The 15,273-nt window shown below is 45.0% G+C and overlaps 1 protein-coding gene across 23 annotated transcripts in view; it reads left to right on the top strand.

Annotated features, from left to right (window-relative positions):
• The window catches only part of LOC116879910 (neurexin-3-beta), a 1,111,251-nt gene that overhangs the window by 65,451 nt on the left and 1,030,527 nt on the right, over window positions 1–15,273 (top strand). For all 23 annotated transcript variants that reach the window (XM_032878508.1, XM_032878526.1, XM_032878527.1 and 20 more), the window contains one exon: window positions 482–865. In XM_032878508.1, the coding sequence (XP_032734399.1) occupies window positions 482–865 (384 nt within the window). The remainder of the gene's footprint in view (window positions 1–481; window positions 866–15,273) is intronic.

A 15,273-nucleotide genomic window follows, 5' to 3' on the forward strand; every position in this document is an offset into this window, starting at 1 on the left:
ATCTTATCTAATCATCATGCCGGTCTCTGAGGAATATTATTTTCCCATTTTACAGATGAGGACATTGAGGCCGTGGCAGGTAAAATCACGTCTTCAGGGTTACACAGCTAGTACCTGGTAGAGATGAGATTTAAACACAGGCAGCGGCTGGGTTGCTCTTAACCTGTTCAACAGGTGATCTTCCGGCCAAGACTCTGTAGAGCAAAGACATCAGCTTAGGTCTTCGTTCACTGAGATGGTCCTGAATCCTCCTACCAGTGAGAGTGCCTTAGCAGCAAAGACTGGAACCAAATGGCCATTTTCCTTTCTACCGTCTCTGGAAGGCTCTCACCCCCTTGCTTGCATTGTTCTCACCTGGCCAGGTACCGTGAGTCTCTGAGCGCACCTGCCGGGCTCCTTTCATTTGGTTCATTGACTGGCAGCCTCACCTGCGGTGCCCCGAGGGCTGTTAGCTCACTCTGTTTCCATCCTTCCATCCCAGGTACCATATCAGTGAACAGCAGGCGCACGCCATTCACCGCCAGCGGGGAGAGTGAGATCCTGGACCTGGAGGGGGACATGTATCTGGGCGGGCTACCAGAGAACCGTGCCGGCCTCATCCTCCCCACTGAGCTCTGGACTGCCATGCTCAACTACGGCTACGTGGGCTGCATCCGTGACCTGTTCATTGACGGGCGCAGCAAGAACATTCGACAGCTGGCGGAGATGCAGAACGCTGCGGGCGTCAAGTCCTCCTGTTCGCGGATGAGCGCCAAGCAGTGCGATAGCTACCCCTGCAAGAACAACGCGGTGTGCAAGGACGGCTGGAACCGCTTCATCTGCGACTGCACGGGCACTGGCTACTGGGGAAGGACCTGTGAAAGGGGTGAGTTGGCCCTCATGGGTGGCCTGCAAGGTCCGGGTGGGCGTCATGTATAGCAGGTGTGTCCCGATATAGACCAGAAGCATTTCCCCCCATTTACTGCTTTCCAGATTATACTCTTTCTGCCTCTGGATGTGTGAATTTGTTGAACTAGGGCTGGATCCTGGAAAGGGAAATTTTAGAGTAAATATTACCAAGCTCATGATACTTTTTGGATTAAGTAGGAGACATTTTCTATCCAGAGTGGGTGAATACTTCTCTTTTGGGTTTCTGCATGGGCTAACGAACCTGCTGTTTCATTTATTCATTTAACTCATGCGTTTCAGAGCTTTCTGTATGCTAGCTCTTGGATGAGGCTTTAAAAATACACTATTGAACAAGGTAGGCCCAGGCCTGATATCATGGAGTTGCTGTCTGTTGGAATATTTAGTCATGAAACAAATAATCACAAATGTGGTGAACTCTGTAAGAAGGCAGCATGATGTATTGGTAAAGGACATGAACACTGGAGCTAGGCTGAATGAGAAATCTGACCTTTATGGAGTGATATGAACTTGATCAAGGTAATCAATATCTTTGAGACTTGATTTCCCCCTCTATAAAATAGGGGTAATCAGTTTCCTACGTCAGAAGGTAGTGGTGATGATTGAGTTAGTAGACGATGACTTAATAAATGTCCGTGACTGTTACAGTAGTAGTTATTGTCATAAATATCATCAAAAGGAAAATGGAAGTTTGGGGGGCCCTTTGCTGGGGGACCCAGCATGCCGTGGACATTTACAGAAAGCTGCTTCCAGGAAGAAATTTTGCAATCTGAGACTTGAAATAGGAGTAGGAGTTAGCTTGGCAAAGAGTTTGGAGGAAGGCATGTGTCTTAGACAAGAAAGGAATGTGCCAAGGGACAGAGGTTAGAAACTGGGTCACAGGTGGGGAAGGGAATGAAGTCCAACAAGGACTGGAGTGTGGCATGAAGCGGGGGAAGGGCATGAGAGCTGGCTAAAGAGGAGGGGAGCACCAGTCCAGGATGCGGGGAGAAGCCCCTTGTCATTCACCACGTTGGCATCTTGTGTTTGCACTGAAGTACAGTTTGGGCAAAGGGCAGAGATCAAGGTAAAAAGAAGCAGCATCAGGGCGAGGAGATTCTGGTCCGTAAGCTGTGTCCAATTCCAGCTTCGTTTATTCTTTTATATGCCAAGTTTGTAGACTTCAAGCTGGCTGTCCATAGGTTGTCAGCCTCTATTTTATATGAAGGGATAATTTACAGAGTTATCAAGTGTTTAGGAAAAGTGTAGCTCTAGGGCTTGAAAGATACTCCTTATGCAGTAGACATAGTTCTGCTCTCAAGCAGTTTATCATTTGTTTATGGGAGGAGTTGAGAGGTCTCTACGAGAACTAGTAATAAAATGATACAAGGTGGGCACCTGGGTGGCTCAGTGGGTTAAGCCTCTGCCTTCAGCTCGGGTCATAGTCTCAGGGTCCTGGGATCGAGCCCTGCATTGGACTCTGCTTAGCGGGGAGCCTGCTTCCCCCTCTCTCTCTGACTCCTGCTCTGCCTACTTGTGATCTTTCTCTCTCTCTCTCTCTCTCTCTCTCTCTCTGTGTCAAATAAATAAATAAAATCATTTAAAAAAATTGATACAAGGTAGCAGCGTGGGAACTGTTGGTGGACCAGACTGGGAAGGCAGGGAGAATGAGGGAAGAAAAGATTTTCTTAAGGAGGCAACTGCAAGATCTCATCCCTACAGACCATCAGTGGACAGAATTGTCCAATATCAGGAGTCTGGGGATGAGGATGATTCCTTAACAAACTTGGAACAGGGGCTGGATGAACAGGCAAGGATGTTTTCAAGGACTGGCTTTTGTGAGGGCCACTGTATAATTAGTTAAGGGGTGTTTCAAGAGAACGGTAGATCTTTCTTTTTTACAGCTGGATCAAAAACAGGACACAGTACACTGGGGTGAAGGAGGAAGAGAGAGCTGTCTTGGAGCTCATGGAATGTAAATTCAGAGTCACTGAATTTTCGAAGCTAGCACAAGCAGAGTAGGAACTAAGATGAGGAAGGAGCCATCTGGACCACAAGTGGGCCACATGGGGCTGGACAGTCTGTCAAGCTCCTAGACTTTTTCTAAACATCGTTGTAGGGTTGACTACCCTGGTCCTGGTTTGGGGCAATAGAAAGAGCATTTGACCTCTGAGATGAGTGAGACAGTTTTGGTGTAAGCCACATTGTTCCAGATCTCCCACTACCTATGAAGTCGTGTAAGAACCAAAGATCATTTCAGACCTCTCACTCCTTCCCCTGGGGTCTCCTCTCAACCCAAGGGTCTTGGGATTGCCGAGGACCGATGGCAGTGACTGTAGCCAGTAGCACACAGTGTCTCTGAGCTCACCTATTCTAAAGGGCAGATCCATGGGAGTTGGTCCAAGATTTGCCAAGAACAGTGAAAGTCACTGCACCTTTTATGTTGTCACTTCTGACTAGTCATTAAGAAGCAGGTGATTGGGAATATATGAGGGACAATTATTCCTGGGACATTGCAGCCAAGTCATCCATTCTGGCCAAACGAGAAGGAGCATAACAAATTTAAGACATTTGATCTATAAGTCGCTCAAATCCCAGACGGTGCAACCGATTGTTTTGTTCCCCTGTTAATTGTTTTTTGGCCCTGTATTGTTCCTGACACCATGTTCAGAATGAATCAGTGGAGTGTAAAAATGATAGGACTCCACTCACAAGCAGAGAAAATAGAGTTTCCCAATGACATTGTTTTTCTTTATTGAAACTGATTTCTCAGTGGAGATGCTTTGAGCGTCTTTTATTCATTTTTATACATGACACAGACATTTATTGACACCCTTGTATGTTACAGGCCCTGTATCAGATTTTGGAAATGCAAAACCACTGACATAGCTCCTGATTTTGACGAAGGGGTGTATAGTCCTTCCAGGAAAACAAAGGGAAATGTGGGAAATGTGCTAAAGTGTGGTAGATGTTTTGATTTTTGTTTATAGGGGACAGTAGGGCAAACAGATCGGAGAAGCCATGCCTGTGTAAGGGAGTGATGGTTGGGAAAAGGAGATTTGAGGTTTCTTAGATCTTTTTGCCTCCTATTTCTAACAAAACTCTGATCCTATAGGCACTTCTAAAGAGTGGTGAAGGAAAAATATTTGTTAACAGTCTTTATGTAAGGACCATGATCCCCTTGAGATACAGGAAAGCTGCCCCACCCACTGTGACCACATCAATCTGGGCACTCAGTTTACCATTTTCTCTAATTTTTTTCTATAAACATTAACCCTAAGCCTAGAAATGATCATTTGTACTAAAAGTGGTAAGATTAAGATAATTTCGGGGTGCCTGGGTGGCTCAGTGGGTTAATAAGCTCTGCCTTCGGCTCAGGTCATGGTCTTAGGGTCCTGGGATCAAGTCCTGCATGAGCAGAGAGCCCGATCTGGGGCTCGATCCCAGGATCCTAGGATCATGACCTGAGCCGAAGGCAGAGGCTTTAACCCACTGAGCCACCCAGGCACCCCCTCTTAATTCTTCTAAGCCTCAGTTTCCTTACCTGTAAAATGAGGATACTAATACTTTCTAGGTTGTGTTCTTTTGGTTGTAAGCTACAGAGCTGACTATGGTAACACAGTCAGGGAAGGTGAATTACTGCATGATTCCATGGAAAGGTACTGATAAATGAAGACCTCACTAACTACCTCTTTAAAAGGGAAGCAGAACAGCTCCAGGGACCCCAAGGCACTGCAACTGATGTGATTCATCTTTCCTAACCTCCAGGTTCTAAATTTTTCTATCTAGAATTGACATATTCTAAAACCGGAAACTGATTGGGCCAATTTGGTTTGTCTGTCTTTCCTTCCATTAACCAGCTCTGTCCAGGTGGGTGATGACCTACACAGATAGGAAGGATCACCTAGAGGCACATACACATGTGTGTGTGTGTGCGTGCGTGCGTGTGTGTGTGTAAACATATACATACAATGTTACTGAACCATTTTCTTAGTGCTCTTCCTTGGCTAAGCTCAGCATTCCTGACCCATAAGGCCATATCCTGTTACAGATATCCAGCCATGTGGAACTGCTTCTGTCTGATACAAGAAAATACTTCCTGGGATCATGGAAATTGGATCCCTTTGAGAATATTAATTTGCACAACCAAGAGAATGCGATGAGAGGGTAAATCTGCTCTTCTCACTGGTTCCCGGGATTCCATTTATCTGATATAAACACCAGCTGAAAACCAAGAATGCTGATATTTTGGGTTTTCTCAAGTGACACTTGTTCCAAAGGAAAAGAGTACAGACAGCAGCTGCTCCTCCTTCCAGCTCAGGAACTTCCCTTTGAGCCAACCCTCTGAGTGCTGCTGTGTGCTTCTGGGGTAGTGGCAACACCTTGTGCCTGGGAAGGCTGAGATCCCACTGTTAGTTGGATGGGAGTATGTCATTTGGACGCCATATGGAAATTATGACATCAGAAACAGGAGAGTTGGCAAGTACTATTGAAGTTTCCTGCACCTAGTTCTTGTTTCAGTAGGTAAGGAATTGGAAACCTCACTTTTAACTTGGAGTAGCTGTAGAATGGTTAAAATTCACGATTCCTGACTCTTAATCTATTGTACTTTCCATTATATTGAGGAGCCTTTCCTTCCTGTATATCTGAAAGAGGTTAGATTGTAAGGTCATTGAAGGAAAAATAATGCATGAAGTATCTCTGTGCCCCCCACCCCCGTTTGAGGGACTGTGCGGTAGACATACAATGTGGTCATTAAATGTCAGGAGGTCTCAGTCCTCTGTCCTCAGTCTCCGGTTAGTCTTCATACTCCCCTTGGTATCTTCATCCATTGCTATGGTGTCAAAGGTCATCTATATGTCAGTGACTCCCAAATCTCGGATTTCTAGCCTGGAACGCTCTAGAATCCCAGATTTCTGTATCTAGTTGTCTACTTGAGATATCCATTTAGACTTCTGATAGGTATATTAATCTTAACATCGAAAAACAGAAATTTTGAGTCCCTCCTCCCAATGTTAGACTTTTTTTTTTTTTTTAAGTTTTCCCCATCTCTGTAAATGGTATCGCAATTGTCTTTGGCATTCTTAATTGATTTTTCTCCGTGATCTCATTAAATCTCTCAACAAATACCTGTTGATTGCTTAGTTAATCCTATTCTCATCTATTCAACTCTCTCCCTCTCCACTACCATCATCGTAGGTCAGTCCACGTCAGTCCACATTGATATCTTTTTTGGACAACTAGATAGCATGTCATATGATTATGGAAAGCTCAAAGTCATTGTGTGCTTTTTAAAAGAGTATTGAAGTTAGATTATTAAAATGTTTCCTATTTAACACATTCCTGCCTACACTAGCCTTATTTTCAGTGGCTTCTCTTTCCCCAAATTGTAGGAAACGAAGCTATGATACTTCTTTGGAAATAACTTTGGCATTATCATGGCGATTCCACAAGTAGGCATCTATCTCTTCTCTGTACCCACTGTGGTGAGCTAAGTTGTGCAGGTGCAAATTAGTAGAAGACATTGTTTTCGTTCTTCATGAACTCAAAGGCTCGTGGAGGGGATGGAGAAGTAGTCCTCAGATTCTAATGCAGTCTGCGAAGGGCAGTAATTTAGGGAATAATCATAAGGGAAAGAGATAATAATTAGAAATCAAAATATGTTTAGCACAATATATCACTTTATAACTGGTTCTGGATCCACTGGGGTCTGCTCAGATCGACTCACTGGTTTAGGAATAGAAGAAACCCTAGCTTCCAAGGTCAATACAATAATGCTGGTCACTTTTGTAGGTTCCAGTACAATGGAGGGTTTACCCTCCATTCCCCAGGGACACCCAGGCCCTTTATTTAGGTATGTGACCTTGAGATTCTTACTTGGATTCTCTGGCCTCTCTGTTCTGCAAAAATAAAATGAGGCAGTTAAGTTTCCTGCTCTCTCAGGGCCCTTCCAATTCTAAAACTCTGTGATTCTCAAATGTCATCAGCTTGGCAGTGTCTTTCCTTATCCCGAGGAGAGGGGTAAAGGTGAGTGAAGGGCAGGATAGGAACGCAAGTCCTTGTTCTTTACAGGCTGTGGAACTCTCTGAGTTAGGAGGCTGGGTTTTGTTATATCAGCACTGCAATGAAGTACTCTGATTACTTTCTCTATGAAAATTAATGCCTTAGTGTACCGGGAATAATTCAGGCCTGTGATACATAAGTTTTAATTGATGGATTCATGAATCGAACCTTGGATTTCTTAAGAGCATTAGAAGGCTGTCACCTTTTCCGTCGTTATTTTACCCTTTTTGATGGGAATGACATGTATCAGAGAAAGGGGCTTTTTAAGAAGTAGAGCATTGATCAACATCAACCAACATGTCCTCACTTTTTCTTATTTGTTGGTGTTTGTCTTATAGAGTTGTATGCCTGGTGACTACCATAGTGGCAAGAAGACTTAGCCTCCTCTTTTTCCTCTTCTTGTTTTCTGCGTTTCTCTTCCCACAGGCTCAAGATTATATGATCCCCGGAAATTGGCCCAGAGTCCATGAACCCTTCCTAAGTGTTACTCCACCAGGTTAGATCCGAGACATTGCTGATCACAGCTGCTCCTATAACTTTAAAGCGAGTCAGGGAAGGAGATTCTAGCTGCTCTGGGGTCTTGAAGCTCAAGGACCTCAGAAGGACAGGCTGGGGACTTTGGACGTCTTTGAAAAATCTACAGTTAGGCCTATGCTTAGCCTGAGAACGTGAGGGTCAGAACTTTGGGGCAGCACATGACAGCTGCTTAGAGCCATTGTGTGCCTGCTGCGGGCTGTCATTCTGCCAAATGCAGGGACATGGTGGCCATTTATATGGCCCCTCTGTACCTTCATTACTTTTATTACTGCCTTTGCTAAAAGCTTCTTCACTACCAGCAGACACCTGCCCCTTGTGGCTGCAATCAATCGAGATGCTGCTGAATTATGAGAAACAAGTGCTTTAAAAGGCACATGGATTATCACAGCCTTTTCAAGCATCTCTGGCTCTGTGTGTCTTTTCGTAGGTAGGTGAATTCTTGCTTGCTCCCATCTGGGTTACGAGGAAAGGGACGTTAAGAGATCTATTTATTGAGGGAAATTCTGTGCCTGCTCTCTGTTAAGTCCTGGGCCATTTAACCCTCGCATCCACTCTGCAGGCTGCATATTATGATCCTCATTTTCTGGATGAAGAAACGAAGGGCTGGGATCGTTCATTCCAAAGCGCCTATTGAGCACCGTGTGCTGGAGACTGCGTTGAGCCCTGAGGATACAGAGCGCTGATTGTGCCCCTCCTCACACACACACCAATAAATCCTGATCCCTGAGGAAGGTGACACATAAATGTGGGGCGGAAGATCATAGACAGCATCGCAGATTGGGTGACACTCAAGCTGAGGCTTGGTAGAGTAGCAGGACTCTGCCCAGTGGACCAGGCAGACCAGACAGGTAAATGCATTCTAGGCACAGGGAACCGGTATGCACAGGTGACTTTGGTAAATAGGGATTTTCCCATGTGGATGGAATACTAAGTGTGGGAGTAGGGACATTTTAGAAGGTGTGGCTGGAGGGGTGGCTGGGCCAGTTGTGAGGCACCTCGTTTGTACCTCATAAGCTTGAACCTTATCTCACAGGAGGCATGCCATTTTTAGCAGTGGGATGACAGGATGGCATGTGGGAGACAGGAGCCCATGGACCACTGTACATTAGTTCTGTTTGCATTTGCATTAATTTAGAAATGAGAACTAAGAGCCCCCAGTGAGGTAGAGAGAATGGAGGTTGAGTTTTGGGGATCCACCCAATAGATAGTTAAGGGGCAGTGTCAGTAGGACTTAATTGTACAACGACTAAAGAGTGGCCAGGACTGGATTAGAATGAGGGTTTGGCCAGAGAAGTTCCTGTGTCTTCTCTGTTCTACTCAGCCTTCTCAGATCACCCAGAGGTTCTTGGAAGGAGTGAGGAGGACGTTGCTAGGAGTCACCTACATGGGCTGGCCCCGCCCTGAACATATGTGACCAACCCTCTGTCTGTGCCTCGGTTTCCATGTTTACCACCAGGGATATCCATGGTGGCTGCTTACTTGGCTTGTTGGGAACCTCTGTTGCAGAGTCAAAGTGAGCCATGCGCTCACGCTTATGCAGATAAGCCAACATGCCCGTTTTTGAATCTAGAGTTCAGCAATTCAAGGATGAAAAAATTATCTGGCTGGTGTTTTTATCCCATTTTTTTTCTTGTTTTGTAGAAATAACCTAGATAAGATTTTTGCGTTTAGGCATAAGATACAGGTTGGAACTTGAAAGTGGGAAGGAGGGCTGTGCCAGAAGGGAAAATAACCAAAGCACACGCTTCTCCATACTTCAGGTGGTTTGTACTTGGAATCAAGGCATGACCCTGGTATAATCCTAGATTCTGAAGAATTACCTTAAGATGCTCTGTTGTTCATAACTGTGATGATCTTGACCAAGCTCTCTGGCATAGATTTGATAGGAAAAATAATTGTAGTTTCTTTGTCTGTTGCAAAACTGGACATATTTGAGATTAAGCCAAAAGATCCTTTCTTTAGAGATAGGAAAACTAGATTTTTAAATTTTCCTGTATTTGGGTTTCTCATTAGGACTTTACAGCAATGACACCCATTCCCGAGGATTGTGTATGTGTCTGTGCATAGAGCATATGTGTATAATTTCCTTCCAGTTTCCCAGACTTTTCTCTGTTTTATCACGGGATCTGTTTTAATCCAGTTTCGGATTATGAAGGGCAGGAGACAGTAGCCATGTAGCAATCACGAAGAGAAAGCAAAAACTCCAAACCCGAAACTGGATTGACCCAAAGAAAACCAGGCAGAGTGGGAGGAGTTATAGATCTATAGGCTCAGATGTCATCTAGCACAACCCCCCCCCCCCAGTTTTTGGTTGAGGAAACTGGGGCCTCCAAGTAGGAATTGAGTTGCTCAAAGGGTAGACTATAATGTTCTTAACCCCTCACTTGAGTTCCCTTGCTTGAATTTTTCAAAGAAATACACGCAGGCAGTATCTGTATATTTTGTGCAGGTGTGTGTTTTCATGTCCCCGTGGCCTACTAAGCAGTAGAATCATGGCCCTGTAGGAGAAGCATTTGGTCAATCTCCAGTAATTTAGTCTTATTGATAAATTGTATTTGAAATGCTGGCAACTGATTTAGAGAGAAGGAATGTGAAGAGAAAGACATGGATACATTTCTCTTTTCTTCGTTTCATCACACATCCCATCTTGCCCCATGAACAACAAATAAACGCAGCCCCACAGAGAGGATGTTGTAGGGACAAGTGCTTCTGAGACTTGAAGCTGGAAACCCTGGATCTAACAGCTCTTGGAAGGTCCCCTTCTGTGGGCTATTGGACTGCCGTTTCCCTGGCAAAGAGATACAATCTTCCTTGGGGAAGATCATTTCATGCTTCTTAGCATTTTTAACCTTTACAACAAGGCATTCTCATCAAAATGTTGACAAACCCCAACAGAGTCTTTTGAGAGGCCAGTAAATCAGAAACCTTATGAAATCTGTGGGATTAGCACGCTCTCCTTTGTTTCCCCAGGGAAAGAAAGCCCGAAGCCTTTCAGATTTCAATCTTCTCTGCAGGCCCCTTGTCTGGAGTTGCCTGCTGTGGCCCACTGGTGTTTGAATGTTATTTTCCTACGGTTGCCCACGGCCACATGCTCACACCAGCCAAGGGTAGCACGTTCTGTATCTCCATCAGCGACATCGTAAAAGGAAGATAACTGCTCTGATGTTTGCTCAGTTGAATTATTCCCACCCTTGAAGTCTTCCTTTCTGGATCTGAAGTTAGTGGCTGGTGCTTAACGTCACAACACTTGGCAGCCGGCTGCTGCTCACAAGGACCGCAGCTCCCGCTGGGTGTCTCTTGTCCTCTTGCTCCATTTTTCAGTCTGTAACGAAACTTCTTCCACAAACAACCCAACTTCTCCAGCCACTGCAAAGGGGGTCCTCCTTCTGTGAAGGGCTACAAAGTCAGGTCTATGTGGAGTACAGATGTGAAAATTATGCTCAGTTTACATCTGAGGAATGGTAGGGTCAAGGATAGATTAAAAAACCTGTCCCAGGTTGTCTAGTTCTTCTGGGCCCTCCACACCCAAACCCACTCTTTTCTGATCAGTAATACTCTATGACTTCTAGTGACAAAGGAGCTTGCCTCCCATTCATTTTTGGGTAGCCCTGAATATTCCAAGAATCTGCTTTTGGGGGACCTGGGTGGCTCATTTCGTTAAGCATTTGCCTTCAGCTCAGGTCATGAATCCAGGGTCCTGGGATAGTGTCCCATGTTGGGCTCCCTGCTTGGCAGGGAGTCTGCTTCTCCCTCTGCCCTCACCCCCACTCATTCTCTCAATCTCTCTCTCTTTCTGTCTCTCGCTTAAATAAATAAATAATTTTTTTTTTTTAAGATTTTATTTATTTATTTGACAGACAGAGATCACAAGTAGGCAGAGAGGTAGGCAGAAAGAAAGAGGAGGAAGCAGGTTCCCGGCTGAGCAGAGAGCCCAATGTGGGGCTCGATCCCAGGACCCTGGGATCATGACCCGGGCCGAAGGCAGAGGCTTTAACCCACTGAGCCACCCAGGCGCCCCTAATAAATAAATAAATAATCTTTTAAAAAGATTTCCTTTTGCCATTACCTGAAGTCTCAATTCTTCTAATAATCTTTTTTTTTTTTTAAAGACTTTATTTATTTGACAGAGACAGAGACAGTGAGAGAGGGAGCATAAGCAGGGGAAGTGGGAGAGGGAGAAACAGGCTCCCCATCAAGCAGGGAGCCCAATGTGGGGCTTGATCCCAGGACACTGGGATTATGACCTGAGCCAAAGGCAGATGCTTGATGACTGAGCCACCCAGGCACCCCATCAATTCTTTTATTACCTTTCTTTTGATACTGGTTCAGGCTTTGGGAACGATACAGGATTTATCCACTCAGGTGACATTTATTCAGTACTCAGTATGCCTCGGACACCCAGGTTATACAGAACTGATCAAACCCAAACCCTCTTCTCCAACAGACCTTTAGTTATTTCCAGAGGACTGTCTTTTTCCACTGAAGTGTTGTCAGTCATTCTCAGGATAGACATCACTGCCTGCTTCAACTACTTCTCCCCTGTTGGGGTTGTGAGTTCCTTCATAATCTAGTGGTCACTGAAGTGGCTGGAGGAAGGGGAGAGGGGCCATGCACTTCCTCAATGGAGGCATGGTTTCCAGTGCAAGGGAGCTGTGTGAAGCTGGGAAGCCTCTTAAGCTGCAGGCATGCCTTATTAAAGCAATGGCCTAAGTGATTACCAGACACTGTGACATCATATGGACTATGGGCTCATGTGGCCAATGGGATTCACTGGTATATTTATGCTTTTGCTAGTTTCTTAACCTGAAAAAAATGCCTTGGGTCCACAGTAGGCAGTGTATGTTTGCTGCCGGATTGTATTTCTTAAAATAGTTCTAGACTGGGTGGGTTAAAGCACATGTTTCAAAGTGAGGCCAAATTTATTTTTGGCCATATGAACTTCTCAGGGTATCACTCAACAAGGAACCAGGTTTTTGCCAAGTATCAGCTAATAGAGAATTATGGGATGCTAGAGCTGGTCATAGCCTTAAGAGTCATCTAGTCTGGTTATGATAATTTACAAAGGAAGAATCGGGGTTCTTCATTATGTAAGTTGTCCAGGGTCAAACAGGCAGTTGTGGTGGGTCTTCTGACTTAGGATATTGAGTCCTGGGCTGGAACTCTTGGTCCTAAGGCCATGTCAGGAGGTGCTCTAACTTAGTGCCTTTGGTATGGTCATTCTGTGTAGATGACAACAGTTGTGTACAACAACACAGAACCTTTCTGCATAAGCTCAGGGGCTCCTTGCTATTTTTTTTTTTTTACATGTAATAGTCCCTTTATTTATTGCAAATAGGCTAGGCAATTAATTCACAGTTAGCAACTTATGGCCTGGAAAATCTCATTACCCAAACTTTACATTATCAACACATCTGTTTAAAAAGAAGGCTTAAAGAAGTGGTCTGAATAACTAGATTCCTGATCCTCTCCAAGAAGGGGGAAAAGCACTGAAAGGCAGTTTTGGAGGGAGTGTGGAGGGTGCAAGGTTGTCAAAGCCACTGAAATTCACACATCAGGGGGTGTAAAAAGGGAATCCACATTTATTGAGTACCTACTATGTACCAGGTATGGTTTGGTGCTTAGGTTAAGGTGTAGGAGCTTTGGAGTCAGACAGAGCTGGGTATGAAGCCCAGTTCCATCACAGATTACCGTGCAATCTTGGGTGCATTTTAACCTCTCTGAGCCTCTATTTTCCAAACTATATAAACAAGTCTTTTTGGGGTTGTCGTGAGGCTTAAATAAAATGATTATGTAAAAATAGTAGCATGGTACCTGCAACTTTATATGTGTTTAATGCATAGAATAAGCTTATAAAGTACGTGGTAGCATTAGGATTTTAAAGTAATTAAGCCAAGGCCCAGAAAGATGAAATAAGTTGCCATGGTCACAAATACTAGGTAGGATATTTTAAACCCAGTCCATTAGGTTTTGTATTATATTTTGCCATTCCTTAACAGGGGAGATCTTGGACGTGCTGGGATCAGGTGCTTTGAAAGGGAAAAGGAACATGGGAAATATAGAGGGTACAGAGGCCATTTTTGGTTTATCAGCCAACTCTGTGCATTCTCCCCTTCAAGACTTTGAGTGAGTGAACTTGAGGAATAAGCAGGTAAGGAAACTGCCCATCTGCAGTACATTCAGGATTTAGAAAAGCAATCAGGATCTTCCATATCCTCTTGCCCACTTTTGGTTCCTAAACAAAGGTGAGGAGCTCTTAGTTTTCACGGGCTGGTCCAGAAAAACTTGGAGGGGATGCCCTGGACTAGGAGGACAAACATTGTCCTATTACAATTTATCCGGGGTTAACACACACTCTCTCATTCCTCAGCCACGAAACTGGACCTTTCTCAATTTTGTTTTGCTTGTCTGTTTTCCTGACCTAGCCCCTGAACCATCAAGCTCGTATCAAACATCCCAGCGCCAGGGCTAGAAAAGGAGCCCAATCTGTGTTGTGGAGGGAAAAAGTGGAAGGATGACTGGAAGCCTAAATGAATGGGACTAACTCTAAGATTTACTTCCCCAAAGTTAGAATTCTGGTTTATTATCTCCTTTAGAGAAATTGAGAAATTTAGAGAAACCTGGTGCCTGAACACCCCTCCTCTCCACCCCTCAACCCACACACAGGTTAAGATTTTGTGGTGGGCAGAGGTGAGAAGTCTAGAGAAGTCTCCTCCAGGAATTCCCTTAGGCGGGGGCGTAGCCTCTTAGCCCTGTCGCAGCAATTCCCATAACCCAGAATTAGCTGTTGAGAGGCGAGATTCAGTGTTGCTCAAAGTGAACGGATGCGTGGGGAAGGAGGAAGCTTCGATAGAAGGCGAAGGGGACTTATGCCTTCAGAGCAGGCATTTTACCAATGGGGCTAACGATGGGGCTGACCTTGCAGCTCTCCTTAGTGAGAGAAGCCCCCAGTGGGTCCCCTCCCCTGTAACCCTTCCCTTTTACCCTCCTTCCCCTTCTTTATCTCCTCTCTTCTTCATTATTTCTTCCACCTCAACCCTACACAACCCTTTCTCCCCTTCTCTCTCCCATTTTTGAGGCTTACACAGCAACAATGTCTACCTTTGAATGGGCAGTTCCCTTGCAGAGGAATGAAATTAACGCTTGTTTATTCAGCGTGATAGGCCTGGAAGCTGCCATAAAACCGGGGCTGACAAAAGCAGGAAGGTGGCTGGTGCCTGGAGCTACCTAGGTAAGTGGCAGCTGGTAGAAGGGAAGAGAGGATGGCCCCAGGCCTCTGCAAGGACTTTGTCTAGCCTGAAGCCGTCTCCATGCGAACTGTGATCATTGAGAAAGGGTCTCAGCAGTAGGGAGCGATGACTGTACAGAACTGGGTGGCTAAAGCCCAAAGGGGGAAACGGGCAGAGTATTCTTGACCTGGCTGCTTCAAAAGAGGCTCTCTCTGACTGGGTTGGGTGGTTTGGTTTGCCCCTTGGGTTTTCTGTAAAGGGAGATTGACGCCTGACAGTGAGGTAGTGTGTCCTCAGGATGAAGCTGAATTGAATTACTTCTCCATAAAATTTCTTTTCCTCTTTCTTTCTCCCTTCAGTCTTCTCACTTCTTTCTCACCTCTCCTGCACCTTCTTTCTTTTCTTTGAAGGGATGTGCCATCCCTTCAGACACATTTTGTTTCCTTCCTATGTGCAGAATGTTTGGCTCATCCCATCTCTTTTCACTACCGAGTCGCCTTGAGCCATTGATGTCCTGAATCTTGACTTTGGTTGGACTGTTTGTCTTCATAAAATGCTACTT

Source organism: Lontra canadensis, unplaced genomic scaffold, assembly GCF_010015895.1.
Source record: "Lontra canadensis isolate GAN:19392208 unplaced genomic scaffold, GSC_riverotter_1.0 scaffold64, whole genome shotgun sequence".
NCBI lineage: Eukaryota > Metazoa > Chordata > Mammalia > Carnivora > Mustelidae > Lontra > Lontra canadensis.